The sequence below is a fragment of the Typopeltis vanoorti genome, chromosome 15, assembly GCF_054136105.1.
Source record: "Typopeltis vanoorti isolate ZY-2024b chromosome 15, IOZ_Tvanoo_1.0, whole genome shotgun sequence".
Lineage (NCBI taxonomy): Eukaryota > Metazoa > Arthropoda > Arachnida > Uropygi > Thelyphonidae > Typopeltis > Typopeltis vanoorti.
Window position 1 is genome coordinate 63,949,897 of NC_143563.1, and position 25,130 is coordinate 63,975,026.

Consider the following 25,130-nt stretch of genomic DNA (forward strand, 5'->3'; position numbering starts at 1 on the left):
ACCCTTCACAAAACCATGTTGTCCCCCATACAATATCCCATTTTCATCTATCCAATCCTGTATTCTTTTCTTGACTAATTTCTCTAAGACCTTGACAATGATTCCTGATATGCTAATCGGTCGGTAATTTACAACAGCAGTCTTGGAACCACCTTTATGCAGTGGAACTATTTTCCCTTCTTTCCACCTGCTCGGGACTAACCCAGACCTGAGACTCAAATTAAACAAAATGGTCAAGGGTACTGACAATTCTTTAGCTGCTTCTCGTACTACACGAGCTGGTATACCATCCAATCCCACAGATGTATTGACATTGAGGTTATGCAATAGACTACTCACCTCCACTTCATTCACCACAATTCCCGTATAATCTACTGGTTTATTCATTTCTGGAATGTCACCACCTGGATGATATATTCTTGCAAAGTGCTCACTCAGTAACTCAGCTATCTCAACTGATTCAGTTACCTCCCTACCATCGGCATTCTTTAAAATCATTCTGCCATGTACATTTTTCCTTTTACTTGCTACATATCTAAAAAACTGTTTGGGATTCTCTTTAGCCTGCATGGCCAATGTTCTTTCGTAATCCTTTTTTGCTTTTCTTACCACACTCGTCACTCTTCTGGCCTGCGCTTTATACCGTTCATGTGCCTGCCGGTCACCTTTCTCCTTAAATTCCCTCCATAGTTGTTTCTTTTTTTGCAGCTCAAGCTTAATGGTGTTATTCATCCATTTAACCCCTACTTGATTTATTATTCGGACTCTAGGTATACAGTCAGCCATTGCTTCATGCAAGCACTTCTTAACTACCTCCCATGCACTATCAACTTCTAGTCCTTGCAGTTGTACATGCCATGGCACTGAGCCAATCAAACTCCTAAGCTTGTCATACTTTCCAGCCCGATAATTCCACACGTACCCTGTCTTAATTGAAAATTCTACACTTTTAGCCACCTCCCAAGTCAAGACCCTATGATCACTCTCACCGATTGGTGGCAATGTGGTCATATTTGTTACAGCCAAATCCTCAGATGTAATTACTAGGTCAAGCACTCTCTGACCCCTAGTATTTTCCATTACATGCTGTCGCAGATAGTTATCCCTTAATAACCGCATAAAATCCAATTCCTTCCTCCCGTGTGTCCTCTCCTCACTCCAATCAATGCGACCATAGTTGAAATCTCCCATAATAATCACCCTCCTTCCACTCATTTCTTCTATTTGCTTGTGCATATTGTCACCACCATCTTTTCCATCACCTGGTCTATAGCAGCACCCAATTGTATATTTAGTTCTGCTAGCCACAATCTCACACCAAATGGCCTCAAATGTGCTCTTTTCTCTATCCTGCAATTCAACTTCTATTCTTCTTGGCTGTAGCTCATCAGCTATTATCAACAATACTCCTCCCCCCATTTTATTCTCACTGTCATTCCTGAACACACTATACCCATCACATTCAATCCCACTAGCTATATCATCTACAGTCAGCCATGTTTCACTAATACCAATAACCTTTGGTCTGGAAGTGCCAACCATGGCCAAAAACTCTTCCTTCTTGTTCCTAATACTCCTAGTATTAGTGTACATGAATTTAAGACCCCCATTAGCCCCAACCCTACCTTGACGCCTTATATTAACTATCCCACTCTGGTTTGTTGTCCTTATTTGCTCTAGCATATTATATTCATTCTTACATTCAACTGCCTTCCTAAGGACTGTATATCTACTCCCCCCCCCTTAACAAATCTAGTTTCTCTGAATTTGCACATCCACTACATTCAGCAACATTTTCTCAAGTCTTCTTACACCATAACCATTCAAATACAAGCCATCCATCTTATATAGATCCTTTCGTCCATCAAACTCACTCCACACGTCCACAAATTCCACACCACTCGTCATACATAACCCACGCATAAAGTCATTCGCAATTATGGCCCTCCTTTTAAACATTTCACTGTCATACCATGGCAAAAGACTAATCATTCTAACTCTCTCACTCTTTTCTTTTGCTACCTCAAACAATTCATTCAGGTCTTCTATCATTTCCATTTTATCTCCTTTCAAATCATTCGTACCTGCCACAACAATCATTTCTTTCACCCTTTCCTTTTGCTCTCTAATAAACTCAGTTACATCCTTTATGGTCGCACCAGGTTGGTACGATTTTGTCAAATCCTCTACTAATACACCTCGTACTAACGAGTCTCCATACAGCACTCTATCCTTCATTTTGTTCATGTTCACATTCATACGCCTATTTTTCCTGTCATACCTTTTATTATTGGTTGGTTCATTCAGTCGACTTTTGTTCATGCACTCTAGCTGCTGTTTTGCCCTTTCTATCGCACCATTCAACAACGCGATCTCATTCAATGCATCTATCTCATCTTTTTTATTCTCTGAGAAACCATTAATACTATTGTTAACACTTTCTACATTCACACTCTCATAATTCTCATGTACAACCTTGCCGTTTCTTGTCATATCGCTATTTTCTTCATTCTGAAATGTTTATCATTAAAATGGTTTCGGTCTTGTTCCACAGTCACTCAAAAGTGCTCATGATTTAAAATAAAAACTTGTGACAGACAGTACTTTGCTTTACTTTTCAAGGTTACAATATTATTTTTAAAAAAAATGACTAATAATGAACATTCTGGTTACTTGTAAACGTAATTAAGAGATAGTGGTGTGTATTTATTTTGTTTTAAGTTAACCTATTTATATATTAGCTAAACAATTGACAAAGTGGAAAAGCATAGATAACACTTTCTTCTTACTTCCCAGAAGAGTTAATCAGGGTGTTGGTGGTGTTGCATTAGCAAAGTGACTGACTTCAAAATCAGAGGCACTGTTTAATACATTAATGTAATTCTAAATATTGATAATAGTTCTGCTTGATGTACAGTCACTCTCACCATAGTAAACTATTGGGAATTAATAGAATAGTTTACTGTTGTGAATTTCTTGCAGAATAGCATTACATCTGTGTGAATTTTGTCAAGACCTTTCCGTAATTTGACTCTTGTTATAGAAAACATAAACTCTTGTTATAGAAAACATAAAAGAATCTTTAACATGTTTTAAATTCATTATACGTATAGTTTAGATAAAGACGTTTTTATTATGGTGCACTGTATTCCTTCTTCAAGTGCATCTGTATAATAAAGAAGAAATATCTGTATTGTCTAACCATAAAAGTATGAACATTTTTTTTAGGGTTAAATGATGCACCGCCAGAGGAAAAAGAAAATATCCAGGATGAGAAAATATCTGCTCAAGTTGTAGAAGATCCTCTTCCCACAGCTGATGTGGAACGTGTTCCTGGAGAAGGGTCACATGTTGATCACACTTCTGAATGGGAGAAAAGTGAACTTAAACCTAACGGAAATAGAGATCACCCTTCCTCACCCTTGCAACCCTTACATGTGGATATTACATACTTGCCTTCAGAAAAGACACCTGAACCTGAAACACCAGAAACTACAGAAGAGTGTCACAGAGAAACTGTTGTGTATAGGCATGCTCATGATGATCATAGTTATGTTGTTACTGTAACAGATCATCATCACCATCATCACCATGGGCATAGTCACGAAGTCCCATCATCAGTTTCTTCTGTTGCTTGGATGGTTGTTATGGGGGATGGTCTGCATAACTTTTGCGATGGATTAGCTATTGGTAAGTATTATATGAAATATTTTTAACACTTAGATTGCAGATTAAAATTTTCTCGACACTCTTTAAACATTTCTCTGAAAACAAAGATGAGCAATCAGTTCATTTCCTCATCAGCTAACCAGGGCTCCAGCTGTCTTGGTTGGCCATGTAAACAGAATCACCACTTTCTAGTTTACAGGCTCTAGAGCTGAATCCATTGTAGCATGGATGCTTATGAATGGCTTCAAGTGATTATGTAACAACCACCACTACTACCTTGCTATTGATGCTTGAATTTCTTGAAAATATACATTTCACTTAGCACAAGGTTCTTCTGTTGTCTTACCCTTATTCACATTAGCCTGCTAAGACAACCTTTTATCTACATGATTATCTTATTAAACTTTTTTTAATCAGTCCCACTAGTAGGGCCATATAGAACATTACTGCAGTGTGTAAACAAGACTTGAGAGAGAGAGAGAACCTACTGATATACAGGTAACCCTTGTTGAACGCGGTACTTATACAACGCCTTTTCGATATAAGACGGTCTACAAACTGTATTAACCCTTTATCTTTTTATATATTTTTCAGCGCGCGACTTAAAAATCAAATTTTATCTTTGTTAAATTTGCGTCTGCCCATATCACGAATGTAGTTATAAGTAGTGAATTTATATTAGGGGAAATACCCCTTAGCACACATGTACATCAATTGTTTATCGTATAAAGTATTTATTGTTAAAAAAATTGTCTTCGTTTTCTGCCAGGAAAGTGCATTAAAAATCATAAGTGTGTTAATCTCAAGCTGAGCACTTTATTTTTTGGTGAGTAGCATACAATATGTAATGCTTTTTTTATGTAAAAAAAATATTTTTATAGTAATGGCTATTTAGAGCGCTTTTGCGATATGGTTGAAAACGAAATTAGTGAATTAATTGATGGAGAAATAGATTTAAATGAGGAGGAACAGGTACAATTAATAGATGACATCGAACCAAATAGCAGGAAAAGTTCTATCAAAGATTCTGATTGTGATGAATCCGTTAAAGAATTCAGTTTAAAGAAATTAGCAGAAGGATTGGATTTGGCAAGAAAGTTATTTTGTGGATAATGATCTCCCAATGGAGTGCTCCGGAAAATTCACGAGACAATTGGATATTTGTTTAGCTCCATATTATGAACTTAATAAAATATTACAGCATAGTGGTAAGCAAGGTCTTATTACTGACTTCTTGATAACTAAACCAACTGAAGTATGCAATGAGAATTATACAAATGATGTCCAAGAGATTTCAAGTGATGACGACGTCCGGCCATTCGTAAATAAAGAACATCTGCGAAATGTTAGTTTTGAAGAGAGTGATGACGATTAAAATCTACACTTTATTTTATTTTGCATAAAACATTTATGTATTATGTGTAATGAAGTTTACGTACAATTTATAATTTTTTATAATTTTATACTATGTATTTGTTTCATAGTTTATTTGTTTTCTTAACTTACATGAATTACCTGAATTAAATAAAAATATTTTTTGTTGGATATGTCATTGTTTATATAATCTTTAAAAAAAAAACTTTCGGAATCTAACCCTACTTTTTCTATGTGATCTTAGTCTCGCATAACGCGATTTATATAACGCGGCATTTTTGTGGAACCTAATGTCCACGTTATACGAGGGTTACCTGTGTATATTTTTTTTGAATAGCTATTGGAACACTTGAAGACGGTTGTTCAGGGACCAGAGGCAGTGGAATGAAAGAAAAGAAGTTTGTTTGGCTAATTTGCAGTTGGATTATGAATCAGTGTTAAGCAGCTGCTGAAAAACTTCTAAAGCTGCTGTTTATGTTATTATAGTCTTAGAGGAAAGTAGAGGAATGCTGGATGCCACTTCATCAGAACAAAATCACCCATCAATGTACGTGTAGAAAGGCATAAGAAGAAACAGACTATCTAGCAAGTCTGAGGAAGCTGGGAGAAACCGTTGATTCTTAATTGAGAGACTCGATTAAGTCACTGTAAGAAATAATGCAAGAAAAAATATTTAAACAAATTTTTTTTATTAAATTTTATTATTTTATTTATTTATTTATTTTTTGGTCACTGTATCATGACCGTCATCTGTGTAATGACTACTAATCCAGAAAACCAAACATTACCCCCCCCCCAGTATCATTTACAGCCTTATCTGATAAGATTAGGTTCCTAAAGCCTCTCTATAGTTTTATCAGTAAGAACTGATGCTTATGAAGAATTTTAGTCATTCTCCATATGAAGAAAGAGATGGCATATTGAGCCAAACTTGGCCATTCTAATTCATTATGACAGATATATCTTGGGTCTTCAAACAGATGTTTATCTTCTTGTTTCACCATAGAATAAATAGTCACAGATTTTATATATGAGATTTTATATTGTATACTGCCAGCTTAGGACAAGAAAGGTAAATTATCTTTGGGAGATAAATAACGTCAACGTGTTTCTTTACGTCAGCCATGTTAGAAATCAACTACTGTAAGGATATTTCTTTATTTGCCTATAGTTTATTCATCATAACCATTATTCATGTAACCATTTGCACATAAGCAAGAATAAAGTTGCTCAGGACTTCATTCTTAACAAATGGTTATATCATCAATTCTATACAGAAATTACATAGGCATTTATTTTTTTGACAGCCATGGGAGTCACAAGACTCATCGTGGGAGGTCAGCGTTAGTCAGTACAAAGTCTATTGTACCACTTAAACTCTTCCAGACATTACCATGTTCTTAGGCAATGCATTCCATGCTCCTAGTACTCTCCATGCAAAAAACTTACTTCTTGTCCTTTTACTGACTACTCCCTTTTGCAATTTCCAAGGATGTTCCCCTCCCCTTCTACCATATCCCCCTTTGTCTTCTATCTGCCAAACTCTGCAATCATTATGGCTTCAGTCTGTCCTCATAACCAACATTATACAGTTGTGATATCATTTTTGTTATGTCTCTGTACCCTCTCCAAGGTTACTTCATCCCCTTCAAATCCTGAGGACCAGATCTGAGCATAGAAATCTAGATGTGGTCTGATCAGAGCTTTATACAATGGGACCACCACCTTTTTATCTCTCATGGTCAATGTCCTCTTCAATATTGCAGCAGTTCTCTGAGATGTCTTCTGAACTTCAAATTGCTATCTACAATCACCCCTTAAATCCCGTGTTCTTCCAGTATAAGTTACAAGTACATTTAGTTACATTAAATTGACATCTCCATTTACCTACTTTTCTAGCTTATTCAAATCCTCTTGAAGATCCAAAACATCAGCACTATTACTAATAACCCTCCCAAGCTTCACATCATCTGCAAACAACTGAATGTTTCCCTGTAGTCCCGTGACAATATCATTGAAATACAGATTGAACGATAATGGTCCTAGTACTGAACACTGGAGAACTCCACTTGTAACTTTTCTACTCTATGTTACTGCTCCCTATATACAACTTTCTGATATCAGAAAGCTAGTTACAAATCCAGTCCACTAACCTGATACCCAAACCTATAGGTTGCAACTTAAAAAACAATTTGTCATGTGGCACCCTGTCAAATGTATGCCTTTGCAAAATCAAAAAAAAAAAATTAGTGTATGAGTGCCTTACTTTCATCCAAAGCTTTTGTTATTCTAATGAAAAAAATAACCAGATTACTAAAACAAGAGTGTCCCTTAACATGCTGCCGTACATAAATAATATTGCCCCCATCTGCCCAATTCTTTATATGAGTTCTCCAAAATCTTAAAAACTACAGAAGAAATACAAACAAGCCTGTAGTTTAATATTGCCATTCTACCACCATCTTTATGCAATGGCACTATCTTACCCTCCTTCTACTCTCCAGGAACCTGTCTCATTCCAAGATTTTCATTAAACAGCCAAGTTAATGTTGCAGTCAGTTCTAGGACATTACCTTAAAATGTAGTGATATTCCATCATCCCCCTTGCTTTATGACATTTAGCATACTTGGTATTCGGAATACGTCTTCTTCATTCACTTCTAATGCTTCATAGCCTCCTTATCCCTCTAGAAATAAAGCCTACTGCCAGGATGGAGCACTCTAATAAAGTTATCATTAAATAGTTCCTCTATGTCAACTGCATTGTCGATCTGAGTCTTATCTCCATACAGCAGTATAATTCATCCTCAATCATTTTTCTTCCTACTTGCTGATAGCAAAAATACTCATTGGATTGCAGCATGTCTCCTCTCATATTCTGATTTTTCTCTTCTTACAGTACTAGTCACTTTCCTAGCCTGAGCCTTATATATTCCTTATGCAATTGTTCTCCATCACTCTCTTTGTCTTCCATAATCTCCTTTTCATCTGCAATTCCTCTTTTATTTCTCTTGTAATCCATTTGACTCCAAATTCCTTTATTTTCTTCACTCAAGGTATACAATCTTCCATTGCTGTCAACAATTATCTCCCATGTACTACTAACCTCTCTTCCTTCAAATTCTTTCATTCATTGTGCTGCTGAAAGCTAGTTTCTAAGTCTGTGATAGTTGCCTGCCTTATAATTCCACATAAATTCTTTCTACCTTGATACTTCTACATGCCTGGTCATCCTCCAAGACTGCATAGTTACTCTTTCAAGTGGGGGCATAATGACATATCAGTCACAATCGGATCATGACCAAAATTTTTATCCTCGTGCTCCCTCCACCATATGCTGCCGCCTCTGTCCAGTTTATACTGCTATAGTTGAAGTCCTCCATAATGATTATTCACTTCGCACTTACCAAACTAATTTGCTTAAACATTTCTTTCTCATCACCATCTATATTCCGTGGTCTGTAACAACATCCCACTAAATATCTTGATTTATAAATGTTCATCTCACACTATATATACTCTCAAAGCCATTAGTGTTATTTCCACTGTGATTCTCCTCCCTTAGAGTGCACAATTCTTCATCCTCCTCAGTTAGGCAAGTTTCACTGATACTAACAATCTTTGGAGAGACTGAGTCAATCAATGCCACAAATTCATTTCCTTTTATTCCTAATGCTCCTAGCATTTTGTATACAGAAACACTAGTTCACTGCTAGTATTCTTATAGCCAGTTTTTTTTTATTTTTTTTTGGTACACAAAAGTATGGCATGCTGCACCTTTTATTAAGAGTGGTATGTGGTACATTTAGATTGTAGTATTCAATAATTTTTTACAAAATTTGTATTTTTAACTATGTCTGTTGTTATTATATTTGCTATATAAAACTTTATATTTGCAATTTTTTCTGCTAGCAAAGAATGAGTACTGGCACCTTTTGTTTTACAAAAAAAAAAAAAAAAAAAAGCATTGCTTGTAGCCATTCTTACTCCTCTCATATTCTACCTCCCTCTGCAATATAATTGTACACCTTCTCATTTCGCAAGCCATTATACCCACATGAGACCATCCCTGCTACATTCCAGTATTGCAATTCTAGTTTCCCAGCCCTGACACAGTACTTGCCCAGAAAACAACAGCTTCTCCAATTGCCTGCCTGCTTCTTCCTGCATTTAAATGTACTCTATGCATCCACATATTCCAGACCTCTCTTCCTGTGTAGTCTCACCATCATCGCATTCATTATCATTGCTGTTCTCCTTCACTCTGCATTATCATACAAGGCAACACACACACTCAGTATCTTCTTTCTGACACATTTCTGCTGCATTATCCCTAAAATCAATCTTGCATCTCCTCTAAATTTTCACCTCTCTTTGTTGCCATTGTCACACTATATCATGCCGCTCAGTAAGCACTCCTCTGGCACTCTACTCTGCACACCGTCGAATCATCGAATTTCCCTACATGATATTCTGAGCAGATTCATTCATCATTCTCTCACTGACATTCGTGACTCTTTCTACTTCCTATCCCCCCCTTCCCCCTTTTCCTTTCTTGCTCACATTCTCTTCTTCCTCTCATTTCTCAGTTCCTTTCTTCCACACTCTCTCGACTTTCTCCAATTTCCTCACTTACTTGCTCTCTCATACGCTTCGCTCACACCTACTCTTGTTCTTTTAACACTAGCCAATGTCTCCAGCCTCCTAATCTCTTCATTCACTCTCTCTTCAGTGATACTCTGTTAGGGGCAACATGACTTTGTGAAAAGTAGTCATGCCTTAGTAATTTACTTTTTATAATAGAGTGACTGCTGAGTTGGATAAAGAAAATGGCTACACAATGATTCTGCTGGATTTTGCAAAGGCATTTGACAGAATACCATATGGAACTCTGTTATGCAAATTAGAAAAAGGGGGAATGGATATGACACTGTTAATGTGGTAAGAGAGAGGGGGGGGGCTGCTGGATAGATATGAAAAAGTGGTATACCAAGGAGCAGAATCAGCAAAGAAGGAGCAAAAGCAGGTGACTAGTGTTGTGTGCTGCAAGGCTCTGTGCTAGAACCACTATTGTTTAAACTGTACATAAATGATATGATATATGAAATAACTGACAAGAAAATTCAGTTATTTGCTGATGATGCAAAATTAGGTAGAGAATGAATCAAGGTGATGAGGAGCTTGCAGGATGATTTAAATAGGCTGTCAATATGGGCAAAAGATAATGGATATCAGTTTAATGTGAAGAAATGTAAAGTTATGTATTTTGGATTAACTCAGTTATAAGCAATGTACTGCATTGGTGGAACTCTACTCCAGGAAGTAGATGAAGCTAGTGATTTAAGGCTGATGGTAGACTGAGCTGACATTTAGAGGTCATATTGCTAAGGTAGCTCATAAGATTACTTGACTGTTGAAGAACACACAAACAAATAGAAATAAGGAAGTGGATATTCTTCTTTAATAAGGCCTTAATACATCTACATATGGATTACCGTGTTCAGGTCTGGTCTTCTGGGTTTCCTGGGGCTGAAGTGATGGAGAGGATTCAGAGGCAAGTGACCAAGATGGTGAGTAGTCTGTGGACTTGTTCCCCTATGAGGATAGCTCAAGGGTGGTGGATTGCAGAAGTTGGCAAAAAAAAAGGGGATATGATAGAAACATTTAAGTTATTTAAAGATTTTATAGGATTGATACAAGTGAAATGCTTTAGCACTTGGCTAGAGTGGGTAGAACAAAAGGTCATCCCTGGAAATGGAATAAAGGTGTGGTTAGTACAGGTGTGAGGACTATATTTTTCACTTGGAGAGTTATGAATGAATTTAATGGGTTGCTGGAGTCAGTTGTGAGCACATTGTGTGTTAATTGATTCAAGGAGAGGTATGATAGATTGTGTGGATAGTTTGGGTCTCCTGCAATGAGTTTTTGGATTCCATAGAGGTGCCCATACAATAATAATAAGTCTTCCTATGACTTTTGCTTAGGTATATTTACATATAACTTAGTTCTCTTACATTTTTTCTCTGTACTCTCTTAGGACATCTTGGCAACTGGGAACTTTTGATGTGCTTTCTTCTGCTTCTTTTCTAAGACTGCATATTTAATTTTTTGCATCCACCATAAATTTTTTTTATCCTTGCAGACATCATCATCACATGCTTTTTCACCTGAGTCATTTACTGTTTCTTCAGAGTTTGTCACTGAGACTCCAAGGTTTGATTCCTGTTTTCCAACTCTTTCATTTTTTCTTGGATAACATTTGTATAGTTAAGTCTGCAGTTCACCTGTAAAAGTTACTCCACTTTAATTGTTTTTAAAACTTTTTTTACATATTGTTCTTTTCAATATGATATTCATTTTTATCTTATTTAAAAATAAGTGATGATCACTTCCAGTTTCAAATCCTCTAGATACTCTTGTATCCTGAACTGTGAAAATACCTGAGTGGTTAGCATATCTGCTCTCCAGCCAAAAGGCTGCATGTTCGAATCTTGCTGTAGGCATGGATGTTTGTGATTGTCTCTGAAAATACTAGTGGTGGTGGTGGTTAGCAGCAGATGGCATTGGTGTTAGTGGTGGTTCGTTGTAGTTGGTGGGGACGGGGAGCTGTAGAGTAGAAGCCCTCCCTCGATGAGTCCTTGGACTCCCTGGAGGTGACACGTGATAATGATAATATAGTCAGACTTCTTTTTTCTTATGGCCTCTACATGTGAATTTGTGTACATCTTTGTGATGGAACATGGTGTTAGTGATTACAGTCTATAGCCTGAAGAGAAATCCAGCAAGTATTTATTAACATTATTATTGTTGTTATTAGTTTTGCCCTTTTTTCCGAATTTTCCCAAAACCTTTCTATATGCCTGGGATTCATTTCCTACCATGCTGTTTAGATCTCCTACAAGGATGAGCTTTTCCATTTTCTTTATCAACTATCCTCTTTTAATGACTTGAAAAATTCCTCTACCTTTTCCTTATGAAAACCTTCTGTGGGATTATAGCACAAATAAATTTCATTGTCCAGTTCTCCATTTTGAATTTCACCATAATCTATGAACTTGTCTTCCATTCAAGAAGTTTATCTTTGTGTTTGGTGTTGAACTATTACTACCCCTTCTTTTCTTGATCATCATTGCCTGAATATAAAATCATATATTTATTATTTAGCAGGATTTCACTTCTTTGTCTCAGTAATACCAATTATATTCTCTTGGTACCTTTGTATCACGTAGATATAATTCTTCTGATAGTCTGACATCTTTTCCATTGATACGTCTTATGTTGAAGATGCCTATCTTTGGTTCTGATGATGTTGAATTTTTTCCAGTAGCTAACTTTTTACTGCTCACCCTGGGTGTTACAAAAAAGAGTAAGGGCCTTGTTTGACTGGGCAATACCTCAAAGCATGAAATTTTATCATGTTTTATCATCATATTTGTTTTGGGCTTAAACCAATACAGAATACAGTTTGGTAGGCTAAGTCCCAAATTGTCATCCCATTCTTGTTCTTTCAATATTAAGTGGATACTAGATAATAAAGACATGTCACATTGAAGGTAAGGATTGGACAACAGAAATTAATCTTAATCATAATTGTAAACTATAAAGACTACACAATGGGTGCTCAGGTCTTGCTGACCATGCTATGGATATCCATCACGGAATCTCTAAGGGTGAAAAAAAAGTCAACTTACTTCATAAAAGTACATATGAGTATAAAATTGAAATTGCCTCTGCCATACACCATCCTCATTAAATTGAGCTGCATGAAGCTTTACATCTGAAATACTTTCATTAAATTAGATCTTTAGTCTAGTGGCTGGCCACAAGCACCCCACCATTTCCATCTTCTGTCTTGGTTTAGAATTGTTGGCTTCATTTTCTTCTTGCTTCAATCTCATTTAGTCATGATATGCATGTATTTTAAATTTAGTATAGTTCCAAATACTAAATTTTAAAAATGTCAGTTTGACATAGGTGAAAATATAGCAAATTGTGATCACTTATGTTATTATATTTTCTAAGTTGTTATCCCCTGATTATCGTTCATTCAGTTGCCATCCCCATCAACTGATTATCATTCACATTGGTAAAAATACCAACATGAATGCATTATAAGGTTTAATGGAATAAAAACAGCACAAATAAATAATTTACATGCATTTAATCAATCCCATATTTTGTCTCAGTTACCTAGACATCATAACGGAAATCGTATTAAAATTGAAAAAACACACAAAATTGCACTAAACAATTAGTCAGAATGATTAGACTGAAAGCCTAAAATCCCATGTGGGTCGCTCACTACGGATTCTGTTGGCTAGCCTTAGTCTTGGGCAGGAGGCCTGAGAATTAGTTTCTCAGATCTTGGGAAGTTTAATGCAACCATATTAAGATTAGGTTGATTTTTTAAATCCGCTGCTGATTCTAAAAAAATCTTTCAAATTTGTATTTGTTCTGGTAAAGCATAGTAGTTTTCTTCCATTTCATTCTATGCAAGGTATCCAAGGCATTGTCAGCTAGACCTGACTGACTGTATTTAAGGTAGCAGATGTATTTTTTATGTTCTTCTAGGCAGATGTTTGCAGATCTCTCAGTTTGACCATGATATCATAAGTTGCAATAACAAGCAATCCCATAAACACCTAGAACACACAGAGAGAGAGGAGATATAGGATCTATGGGAGAGCAAATGAGGGCACCCAGCATCAGATGAGGTTTTAATGTACTGCATTCAAACCTCGTATATTTTTTCTGAGGTGCCTGGATGTAAGGAACAATGATGCTATTACTATAGTCAGCATGTTGAGAGGGATGTGAGGAACAATTACATTTTTTGCATTGTAACCATTGTACAAGAAGGTCTGGCAAATAAAGAAGAGTACAGCCTGTTAGAACAGATCCTGGAGGCTCTATTAACAAGTTTTTTTTTGATAACACCACATTGTTGAGAGTAGAGGATAATGCGAAAATTTGTATATGTATTTACCTGTGTTGGGTTTTTCTGTAAACAGAGAAAGAAAGGGTGCCATTGTGAAGATGTGTGATTAAAGTATCTAGAAAGGGCAGGAGACTATTACTTTCTTTTCTATAGTGAACTGGATTCTGGGATGCTGCCTATTGAGATGGAGGAGGAAGGAGTCTAATGTGCCTAAGCCATGTGGCCAAATAGATAACATGTCATTAATGTACCTTAGCCAGATAGATGGTTTGAGATAGTTTTTTTTTTTTTTTTAATCAAGAGCATATTTTTCAAAATGCTCCATATAATAATTGGCTAGAAGAGGGAGAGCCCATGGTTGTGCCCTGAATTTATAAATGGTACTTTTCCAAGTGAAGTAGCCAGAATGAATGGTAAAGATCAATATTGGGGGGGGGGGTATTTTTTAGTAAATTTAAAGTGCTCAGAAAGAGGGATATTGGTAAAAAGAGAGGTGACATCATGATATTATTATCTAAAACTAAATTTTGGATTAAAGATTTGAAATGAGTGGAATTTTTAATGAAGAATGACCTGTAAGTGGGATTTTTGACTGTTGGGTTAGCTTAAAAGAAGGGAAATCAGTAGCATCTAATATTGGGTTTATGAATATTTGGTAATCTGCACGTCTGGAGGGTGGGGGAAGACTAAACAGTTTGAGTTTTTTTAACTATTGTCAAAAAGTAACATTTTTAAGAAACCTTTTTAATGTTTTCTTTTGAGAATTGGTGGGAGCATAATCCAGTGTTTATAATTAGTGTAGTCTCTGAGCAACACATTCATTTTCCAATTATATTTAGTAGTATTAATGACCACAGTGGAGCTACCCTTATCAGCTCTGGTTATCACTCTGCTACTGTCTTTGCATGATTTATGGAGAGGAGAGAGAGAGAGAGGGGAGCTGGCTGTTAGATTTCTTCTAGGCAGCAAAGCTTGAGAGAGGAGGTTAGCTACATCAAGTCTGATATTGTTGGTGATGGTGGGAGGCAAGTTGTGAATACTGTGTTCTATATGCAACATCTAAAGATGGAACTTGATGTGACACTACTGAAAAGTTGTGGCCAATGCTAACGGCTGACTTGCAGCTGGTAAAAATCTATGCAGACTATTATATTTCTTAATGTATGTTTCCTTTATTTTTAGAAATTCTTTATGGACCAATTTATCTGATATATTAGAGAGTACAATCCAAAGTTCAGGATTAAGAATTGATGCGAGTTTCACTTGCAGAGAGTTAATGGCTGCATTAATAGCAGATAGAGTAGCACATGTTGCGCTGATCTGTTCTTGCAGTAAAGCTAGTGCACCTGTAGATACAAAGAGCTTTAGAGGGCTTTCGACCTATATGACTCATATAGGACCGCATAGGACTTCGGGCTTTCTGTCTAATCTTTTCCACTTATTGTTGTGCACAATTTTGTGTGTTTTTACAATTTTAATATTGTTTCCCCTGGCTATGTCTCAGTAATAACTGAAATGAAATATAGCATTGATTAAACATCTATTTAATTATATATTTGGGATGTTTTTATTCCATTAAACCAGCATGTAAGTCTAAATGGTCAACCAACATGAATATAATGAACATGAATGAATACAAAATATAATCATAATCAGTTCATAGTTTTGCATGCAAGATTTATCTCATATTTATCTTCTGTTCTAATAATTTCTTTTTACTATCAAAAACCAATGTCCAGCAACTCTGTATTGTGTATCAACTCTCTATAGTGAGCTCTGGCCAGGAATTCTCAATAATTTGAGTAATTTGTGTTGTTAGTGCATTTACTATTATAGTGAAATTTGACTATTAAATAGAAAACCTTGAAAAAAAAAGCTCTTTTTTAATTTTAACATCAGTTATTAATTCATATTTAATAGAACTATTTTTTTTTTTTTCAGGTACAGCATTTACTACAGGCCCCTCAGGTGGCCTAAGTACCACTATTGCAGTGTTCTGCCATGAGCTTCCACATGAATTAGGTAAAATAGTACCATAAGACTATTCTGTTTTTAACAAGGATTTTATCACATATCAGTTAATGTTAATTTAATGATTATCTGGGAGAAGAAGAGAGAGAGAGAGAGATTTTTAATAGTCAGTTGTTGAGTTGTTTAATACTTGTGTTTTATATGACTTTTTTTTAGGAGACTTTGCTATGTTACTTAAAGCTGGAATGACTGTGAAGCAAGCCCTTTTATATAATGCACTCTCTTCAATTCTGTGCTTTGTTGGAATGTTAATTGGTGTTCCTTTAGGCAGTATTGCTTCTGCTACATCCTGGATATTTGCAGGAGCTGCAGGAATGTTCCTTTATATAGCACTTGTTGACATGGTAAATATGATAAAAATGTTTATTTTGTACAAATCTGAGAATTGTATAACCATGCAAAAATTTGATATCTCAGTAAACTAATTATGAACAATTAGATTGAGAATTGAGAAACTTTAAATATTATGCTTAATATTCTGAAACAATTTTCGCAAAACTTTCTATGACATTCTAATAAATTTGTTGCATATGATTTGAAAAATTGTATATACCGTATGCATTATAAAATTCTCCAAATTATTTTTGTGATTCCTGACACTTATAATAATTGATAGTTATAATTATTGTAGCAAATTTAGGTGACATGATTTTAATCATCTGGTTTGAGACCACCACCCTGCATGCTGGAGGTCTGAAGTCTTTTGAAAAAGTTCCTTGTTGGTTTCTAGAGCAGGGGTTTCAGATTATCTAACCATTAACCCACCCACACTAATGTGGTTTACTGAATGAATTGGATTGTTATAAACAAATACATAATAGTGTTTAGGTTTCTCAGTGTCCTGATGGATGAGCTTTGTTATGTGCATATATGTAGAACAATGTCTATGTGTATCTGGAAAGGTACTCTTGGAGAAATTCCAGAAATTTCTAATAATATTGAAAGAATTATAACTCACCTTAAATAAAAACGCAATTTTTAAATATCTTTTTTGTTACTATTCTATATAAAGTTTGTTTATTCTTTGTGTCAATATTTTGTTAGTAGCAATAAAGCAACTTCCAGACCAAGATGTCTACTTCCCTGCCATCTGTCTTGTCATGAAACTGAGAAAACATTCAAAAAGTTGTGTGAACGTAGTCTGTATATATTCACAATAGATTTTTCATGTTTCTATAGTAACCTTCCTAAATTTTTGTATATGCTACCTATGACCATAATTGAAACCTGTGTACAGAAATCAGAGATTAGAAAATACATCTATAGAATGCTATTTTAGTTGACTCTCACTATAACTAAATATCATTATAATAACTTGTTCATGTTATAATGAGCAAGTTTTGAAAGTTTATTTTTCACTTGGTTAGACTATAATAAATTTAGTTTAATCCTTTATCCAAGTGTGAGCAAACAAAGTTTGCACCTGAAAATATCTTCAGGACTGAAGTAAGGTAGTACAACACCAGGCAACTCGCAGCAAAGGTGGATCAAGTTCTCAACTTGTCTCAGTATCTCCCATAATGCACAGCACATCTCCTTGTGGACATGTATACTGCTATGCATTAAGGGGGGGGGGCACTACCCATACCGGTTTTGACCTTTATTGAGGTCTCGTCATTGGGAGCCAGGCCCAGAGTGGAGATACTAAGGCAGAAGCAATAGGAGAGGTCATCCTTACCTATAGGAGTTGCCAAAAGGTGTGCCACCTTATTATTAAATTACTCTGTATTTAGAGAAATGTTGAAAGTTTATTTTTCACTTGGTTAGACTATAATAAATTTAGTTTAATCCTTTATCCAAGTGTGAGCAAACAAAGTTTGCGCCTGAAAATATCTTCAGAACTGAGGTAAGGTAGTACAACACCAGGCAACTCGCAGCAAAGGTGGGGAGTTGCCTGGTGTTGTACTACCTTACCTCAGTCCTGAAGATATTTTCAGGTGCAAACTTCGTTTGCTCACACTTGGATAAAGGATTAAACTAAATTTATTAATGAGCAAGTTTGTTATAGCGATTTATACTTAACAAAAAAAAAAAAGTTCTCACTTAGGTCCCCCATAGGCATAATGCTATTCTAAAGAAAATTCAATACAAGAAACTATCTACTAACAAAATACTCTTGTGTTCCATCCAAGTTTCCTGTAGTGAGCATTGACTGTAATGCTGCTCAGTTCATCATGTACCAATCAAACTGTAAAACAGAACAATGGGCATCAAAGACACTTCTTTGTTTACATTAATTTTTGACGTATTATTTATAAGTCATAATAAGACTAAAATCATTAATATGTGGTGTAAACTAAAGTTCTGATGTGTTCATTTATATTATCAGGTTCTTTCCTAATATCCTTGTTTTTAATATGATGCCATGTGTTTTCTCCCCTAATCTTTCTAAGAACTCTCATATCCATAAATTAAAATTGATTTGAACACTCATGCACACAGCTAGTTTAGTGTTTTTCTTTGTAATTTTATTTAAGGCTGTTTACTTTTATCTGAGGTCTCCTACTGTATTCTCCGACCAATTTCCAAGAAGTATTAAATCTTTCTTCTGTATCAATCAGGTATTCATTCATGTATATCCTGAAATTCTAAACTGGGAAAATATATACAAAAAACAGAAAAAGAGGATGAAATCTAAAATAATGGGGGGGGGGGGTTGATACTGGAATGAGCAGATGTGCACTAAGGAAATAGTCTGGAGACACAGATTGCAGTCTTTTATTCTTTCATGAAATAAATTTGAGAGACTAAACATGTATTATAGACTTTTTAGTTTTCACAAAGACTGTTGCACCATAGTTTTATATATACTAGGGTGGTCTGAAATGTTCTCGGCCTAACAATGAAAAATTATAAATTCCATAGTAACGGCGGATGCCTGCGCATGCTTTCTTACTGTAGTGTGATCTGACTGAGGAACGACACTAGCAGGCACTCTAGTATTTCAGTGTTTACCAAGCTACTACAACGTATATGTATCTAACCTAGTTTTACTGTTGAATCTACCTAATTGTTCTATTTAATTTTTTTTACATACATACCTATTTAAATTGATAAAGTATGTAATTACATACCATGATTGATAAAAGAAGTGCAGAAAAGTTAGCAGAACTTGGTGTTAAGAAGGTGCTGAAATCAATCGCACTTGAAAAGAAGATGGAGGTGATTCGAAGAATAGAAGATGGGTAGACACGTGCTAATGTCTGTAAAAGTATGAACTTACCTCCATCAACTGTTACTACAATTATGAAAAATGCAGATAGAATAAAACAGTCTGCACAACAATCTATGGCAGTACTAAATGCAAACATGTAAGTTATAGCAGGGGTAAACTTCATGAAAAAATGGAAAAATTATTATCATTATGGGTGGATGACTTGAATCAGAAAAACATTCCTCTGATGCAGGCTGTTATAACTGAGAAAGCAAAAACAATTTTTGAGGATCTTAAAAAGACAGATGGAGGCAAAGAAACATTTTTAGGAAGCAAAGGTTGGTTCATGAGATTTAAAGTCTCAAAGTAAGTGCCAAAGTGTCAAATTATGTGGTGAGGTGGCAAGTGCAGATGTTGCAGCAGCAGCTGCTTTTCCTAAAGAATTTCAAGATTCTGTAGAACAAGAAAGTTATCCTCCTAATCTAAATTTTAATGTTGATGAGACTGGGCTCTACTGGAAAAAATTGCCATCATGCACCTTCATTTCCTGTGAAGAATGTTCCGCTCCAGGTTTTAAAGCTGCAAAGGATAGACTTACGCTTTTGTTGGGTACAAATGTCTCTGGAACTTTGAAGCTTAAACCAATGTTGGTGTACCATTCACAGACACCACGCACCTTCAAGAGTCTAAAAGCCATGCTGCCAGTCTATTGGAAATGGAACAAGAAAGCTTGGGTTACACAAGACGTTTTTATAGATTGGTACACAAATTATTTTTGTGTACCAATCTATGTGGTTGGTTTTGTGTACCAATCTATTTCTTTACAGAAGTGCTTTACTTCTGTAAAGAAAATGATTTGCCAGCCAAAGCATTGCTTCTCTTGGATAATGCCCCCGGACATCCTCAAAACCTTGCTGAAGTAAGAACACCATTGGATGTCAACATTGTTTACATGCCCCCAAACACATCGCTTTTGCAACCGATGGATCAGGGGATTATATCAATCTTCAAAGCCTATTACCTCCGTATAACATTTATCGAAATGGTAAGAGTCTTGGACACTTCCAGAAAAACTATTAAAGACTATTGGCAGTCATTTAATGTTTCAAAAGGCATTAACAACATCAAGGCAGCTTGGAACGAAGTGTCAGCAAAGTGTTTAAAAAGAGCATGGTGAAAACTTCTTCCAGCGTTTATGCATGGCTTCGAGGAAATAGAGCAAGAGAAGAATATTATTGAAGACGTTACCAAGCTTGCACGAGAGGTGGGATTGGATGATATTACAGCTGAAGATGTGACAGAAGTCTTAGAGAGACGATAAACCGCTTTCCAATGAAGACTTAAAAGAATTAGCCGAACAATTAAGTTCTCCAAAGGAGGAGAAAGAAAATGAAGAAGGTCCTCTGAGAGATATAAAAACGGCTGATTTACAGTGTATCCTTGCAAGCATAGAGACATTGACTGATGAACTCGCGAAATGAACCACAATTAGAAACGGAGTGCGACCGTAAAAAGGAGTGTAATCGCATCTATTCGACCTGACACTGAACTCCTTTTAAAGAAAGAAAAAGAAAATCTAGGCAGTTAACACTGGATACTTTTTTCGAAAAAAAATGCAGGTGATCCGAAACCAGGAACTTCTACATAGAAATATGTAATATCTTTTCGAAGTTTCATATTTTTTGTTATTAATAATTTTATTTTAACAAATATATATGTATGTATTATCAAAACTTTAAATATAATAATGTTACACATACTTCATGTGCATATTTTTTGACTGCGCAGAACATAACTTTGTACCTCCCATTAAAATTGGGTTCATTTTATGCTGGTTCGGTTTACGCCTATTTTTTCAGGAATGGAAGTGAGGCGTAAACCGAGGTCTGCCTGTGCATTTATTCCAGCGATGCTCCAGCGCCATTATCCTGTCTCTGTAGTAGTTCTCAGTAAGATCTGCAAAATACCCCCTCTACAGCTGCAATCACCTCTTGATTTGAAGAAAAATGCTGACCAGCGAGGAAGAGTTTTAGTTTTGGGAAGAGATAGAAGTCAGAGGGAGCCAAATCTGGGGAATAGGGTGGATGTTCCAACAATTCATAGTACAGATCCCTTAATTTTCCCATTGCCAAAACACCTTTATGGGCAGGTGCATTGTCCTGATGAAAGATGATTTTTTTTTCTGCAAACAGGTCTTTTCTCACAAATTTTTTCGTCTAATATGGTTAAAAGATCGGAATAATATTCCCTGGTTATTGTTTACCCTTTTGAAGATAATTAATAAACAAAATGCCTTTAACATTCCAAAACATCGATGCCATGACCTTTCCTGCTGACCGACTTTGTCTTCTTCGGCACTGAACAACCGGCTTCTGCCCACTGTTTTGACTGCTGTTTGGATTCTGGTGTGTATAATGGTGAATCCAAGTCTCATCTATAGTAATTAATCGATGCACAAAACCAGTTTTATTCTTGTTAAAATGCTCCAAGCACTGTTCAAAGATTTTCATGCGAGTACGTTTTTGATCTGCTGTGAGGTGAGCAAGCATATGGCACCCATCTTGCACAAAGCTTTTTCATATGCAATTCTTCGTGCAAAATATATCCTACATGTTATTTTGAAATGCCTATAGTCTCGGTAATTTCACGCACTTTAACTCGCCGGTAATCCAATATCAACAAGTAACAACCCAGAAATCAATGATTTCTGGTGTTGTTACACTTTCCACTTGGGTGGATCATCTTCAAGGCTGGTATGGCTATGTTTAAACTTGGCAGCCCATTTCTTAATTGTCAAAAATGAAGGAGAAGAGTGCCCATAAACTTTATGAACTTCAGATGAATTTCTTTTGGCGTTAAACCTTCTTTTACAAAGAATTTTATAACCGCATGATATTCAATTTTATCCATTTCAAGGGATACAGACAACACTTTTGTTTCAGACAGCAGAATAAAACAAACTACTTGATAGAATGACTTGTAATTTTACATGGATGCTTAATGACAGATGTACCAACTTAGAAAAAAAATCTTGTTGATAGTGTTGCCATCTATGGTCGAGGCCGAGAACTTTTCAGACCACCCTCGTGTGTGTGTGTGTATATATATATATATATATATATATTTTTTATTTATTTATTTTTTTTTTTTTTTATCCCACACACACGAGAGATACAAGAACTTATAGCACATCAGTGCCGTGTGTGAGGTGCAATGAGGGTTGAGAAAGAAGAAATTCTCCTATTGACATTCTTCTTAAAGTGCTTTTGGAATTGTTGGAAAACACATTGAGGAAGGTTGTTCCAGAAGGTAGAGGTAGATGGAATAAATGAAGAAGAGAAGCAGGTTCAGTGAGTTTTCAGTTGTACTGTAAAGGGGATGTTGGACAACTGTTGCGCTAGTTTTAACAGGCCTAACAGCAAGTTTTCAGAATTTGGATCCATCTTCTGAACTTGTGCAATCCCAGATGCAATTTCACAGAATGCGGTCTTCAGTTGCTTAGAATTAAAATGAAGTATCTCTTCTGCTTCTTGGGCAGCATCAGATGGACTGGTTGCTAATATTTTCACTACTTCAAACTCCATTGGTCTTTGTTAATATCATGAGATTCAAGTAGCCGTTTCATGTCATTTATTTCCACCTCTTTTTGCTGCTGCTTAGTCATGAATTTCACAGTCATTTCTGCCACTTATTTCACATTTTCTTACTGTTTAAAACCTTGAAGGTATTCACAAGTTGGGAGTAGAGTATAGTTTCTTCCAAATGAAGTTTTAAACATTTTTCAGAAATCTCAGAATGTATCCCCCTCCCCTCCTTCTCTAACTTCAAATATTCTGGGGAAATGTCCTTTGCATGTCCTGTAACTCTCTGAACTATAGGCTAGTTCAAGGAAGTCATGTTTGGCGGCAGAAATGAAACTTTCACATCTGGATGAAAATTATCCAAACATAGTACATTATCCAGGGGAAGCGTGGTTTAAAAAGAATATTATTGCCTTTACTAAGTTTTATTTCAGTGAATACAAACCACTCTTCAAACACAGTAATTCATGCCTTTGTATTAGAACAGTATAATACATAAGAGATGTAGCTTTGCTCATTCTCTTGAATGTACAGAAATTCTTGAAATATAAACAAGGGGATGGGATCTCTGTCATCCATAGCATTAGCTTCCACCAGAAGTTTTAATCTATTTTTTGTTGCTTTTCAAGTTTCTTTTATCAGATTTGTAATTATTACTATTATTATTAGAAGTGTCACATAATAATAATAAGATCTCCAAGGAATCAAGAAGTTATCAACTGCTTCTGTATTGCAGTAGCACACCTAGGGAGGGTGACAAGAGGCCCTCCCCCCCCCCCCAAAAAAAAAGAAAAAGTTAAAAAACACTAGAAAATTTTCCAAAATACTTTTCCTAATTAAAATTCATTTTTTATTTATGTTGTATCATGTCTTCTATTTCTATACTATTTACGAATTATGGATCACATAAGGTGAGAGAACCCTATAGCAGTGTTTCTCAAACTATGGTCTGCGGACCACAGGTGGTCCAGATGATGGGACTGGTGGTCCACAGGCTTAAATTAACCAAATAAATCTATATATTTTAATTATCCAAACAAAACAAATTAAAATTGAATAAGTAAGTAAAAATTATTAAAATAAAATGAATACGTAAAAAAAAAAATAGCGGCAGAATGACGAGTAATAAAAGAAGGGTGAAGTGAAACACAATATGGTTGTATTGCTTCCACCTTCCCTTGCTGTTTTGTCAGATTTGAAGTGAACATGTGTTGTCGACATGACCACATTTCAACCAATTGCTTGTTGTTTATTGATTTTTATTGTTGAAGGTTTTCCTCCTTCAACCAAGGCTCAATATATCTTCAGAAGTGCTAAGTAATACCTAGACAAAATGTGTTGCGAGTTAACTCCAGTATTTATATATTTTTCAAAAATCACGTGAAAAGCAAGCCGACAATTGAGTTGAAATGCTAACTCTCTTCAACCGAATTCCAATAATATGTGAAACTGCCATAACAGCATTCACTATATACATATATCTTAGTTTTAACACCTTTACGAATTTTAACACTTTCAGTTGAATTTTATTGCTGCCGAGCGAACTCACACAGTCTAATTAATAATACATTTTTTAGTTAGATACCGTGTTTGCCGGTGCAACATATGGTTTTGCTTGAGTGAGGGGACATGTGATTTATTAATTAGTGTTGTTTTTATCCCAGTTGTCTCTAATTGCACTATTTGTTGAGAAATATATTACACAGACTGCTTATACTTTATTCACTGACATAATAAATGTACTTATTTTTCTTGCCTCTGCAATATAGTGGCTATTGGGGGAGGGTGTGTTGTTTACCATGGGAACAAGTTACTATCACCTGCTCTGAATGTGTTTCAGCTTTTTTCATTTGCGAGGTATATGCGAAACTTTTTAATTTCTTTTTTCGAAAAGTAAAATCAGGAGTGAGAGTTATATTCGAGTAAGTAAAATATTTCAATTATGGATAAGTACATTGATACTTTCTTTAAACGGAAAAATAGCTCGGATGACAGTGATAATACAAAACGAGTTTGTAATGACAGCTTGTGTGTAGTTTCTTAAGAGAAAGAAGTCTGTAACAAATCCACAGAATTCCCATCAGTTGCAATGCAATAATATTAATACGCTTAACAAAAGGAAAGATTTGCTGACTTGCTGGACACTCGACCAGTGGATCGCATTCAAAGGTAAATACAATTGGTTATTTTGTAGGAACATTTTTCTGTTTTGTGACTTTTCTCCCTTTACTGTAATTATGCCTACATTATTGTGTTATTATTCAGCAATTGTTTACAGTTTTGAATGTGTATATAAAGTCGATATCGAAAGTAGCCTGATTACGAACGCATGATGAAAGGGACGGGGAGGTTTGGAGCTTCCCCAGATAGTATTCAAAAGGTA

General features: G+C 35.6%; 1 protein-coding gene across 5 annotated transcripts in view; it reads left to right on the forward strand.

The window, feature by feature from the left end:
• The window catches only part of LOC150098821 (zinc transporter ZIP10-like), a 208,440-nt gene that overhangs the window by 167,368 nt on the left and 15,942 nt on the right, over positions 1 to 25,130 (forward strand). For all 5 annotated transcript variants that reach the window (XM_090405729.1, XM_090405727.1, XM_090405725.1 and 2 more), the window contains 3 exons: positions 3,229 to 3,690; positions 15,923 to 16,003; positions 16,169 to 16,356. In XM_090405729.1, the coding sequence (XP_090261855.1) occupies positions 3,229 to 3,690; positions 15,923 to 16,003; positions 16,169 to 16,356 (731 nt within the window). The remainder of the gene's footprint in view (positions 1 to 3,228; positions 3,691 to 15,922; positions 16,004 to 16,168; positions 16,357 to 25,130) is intronic.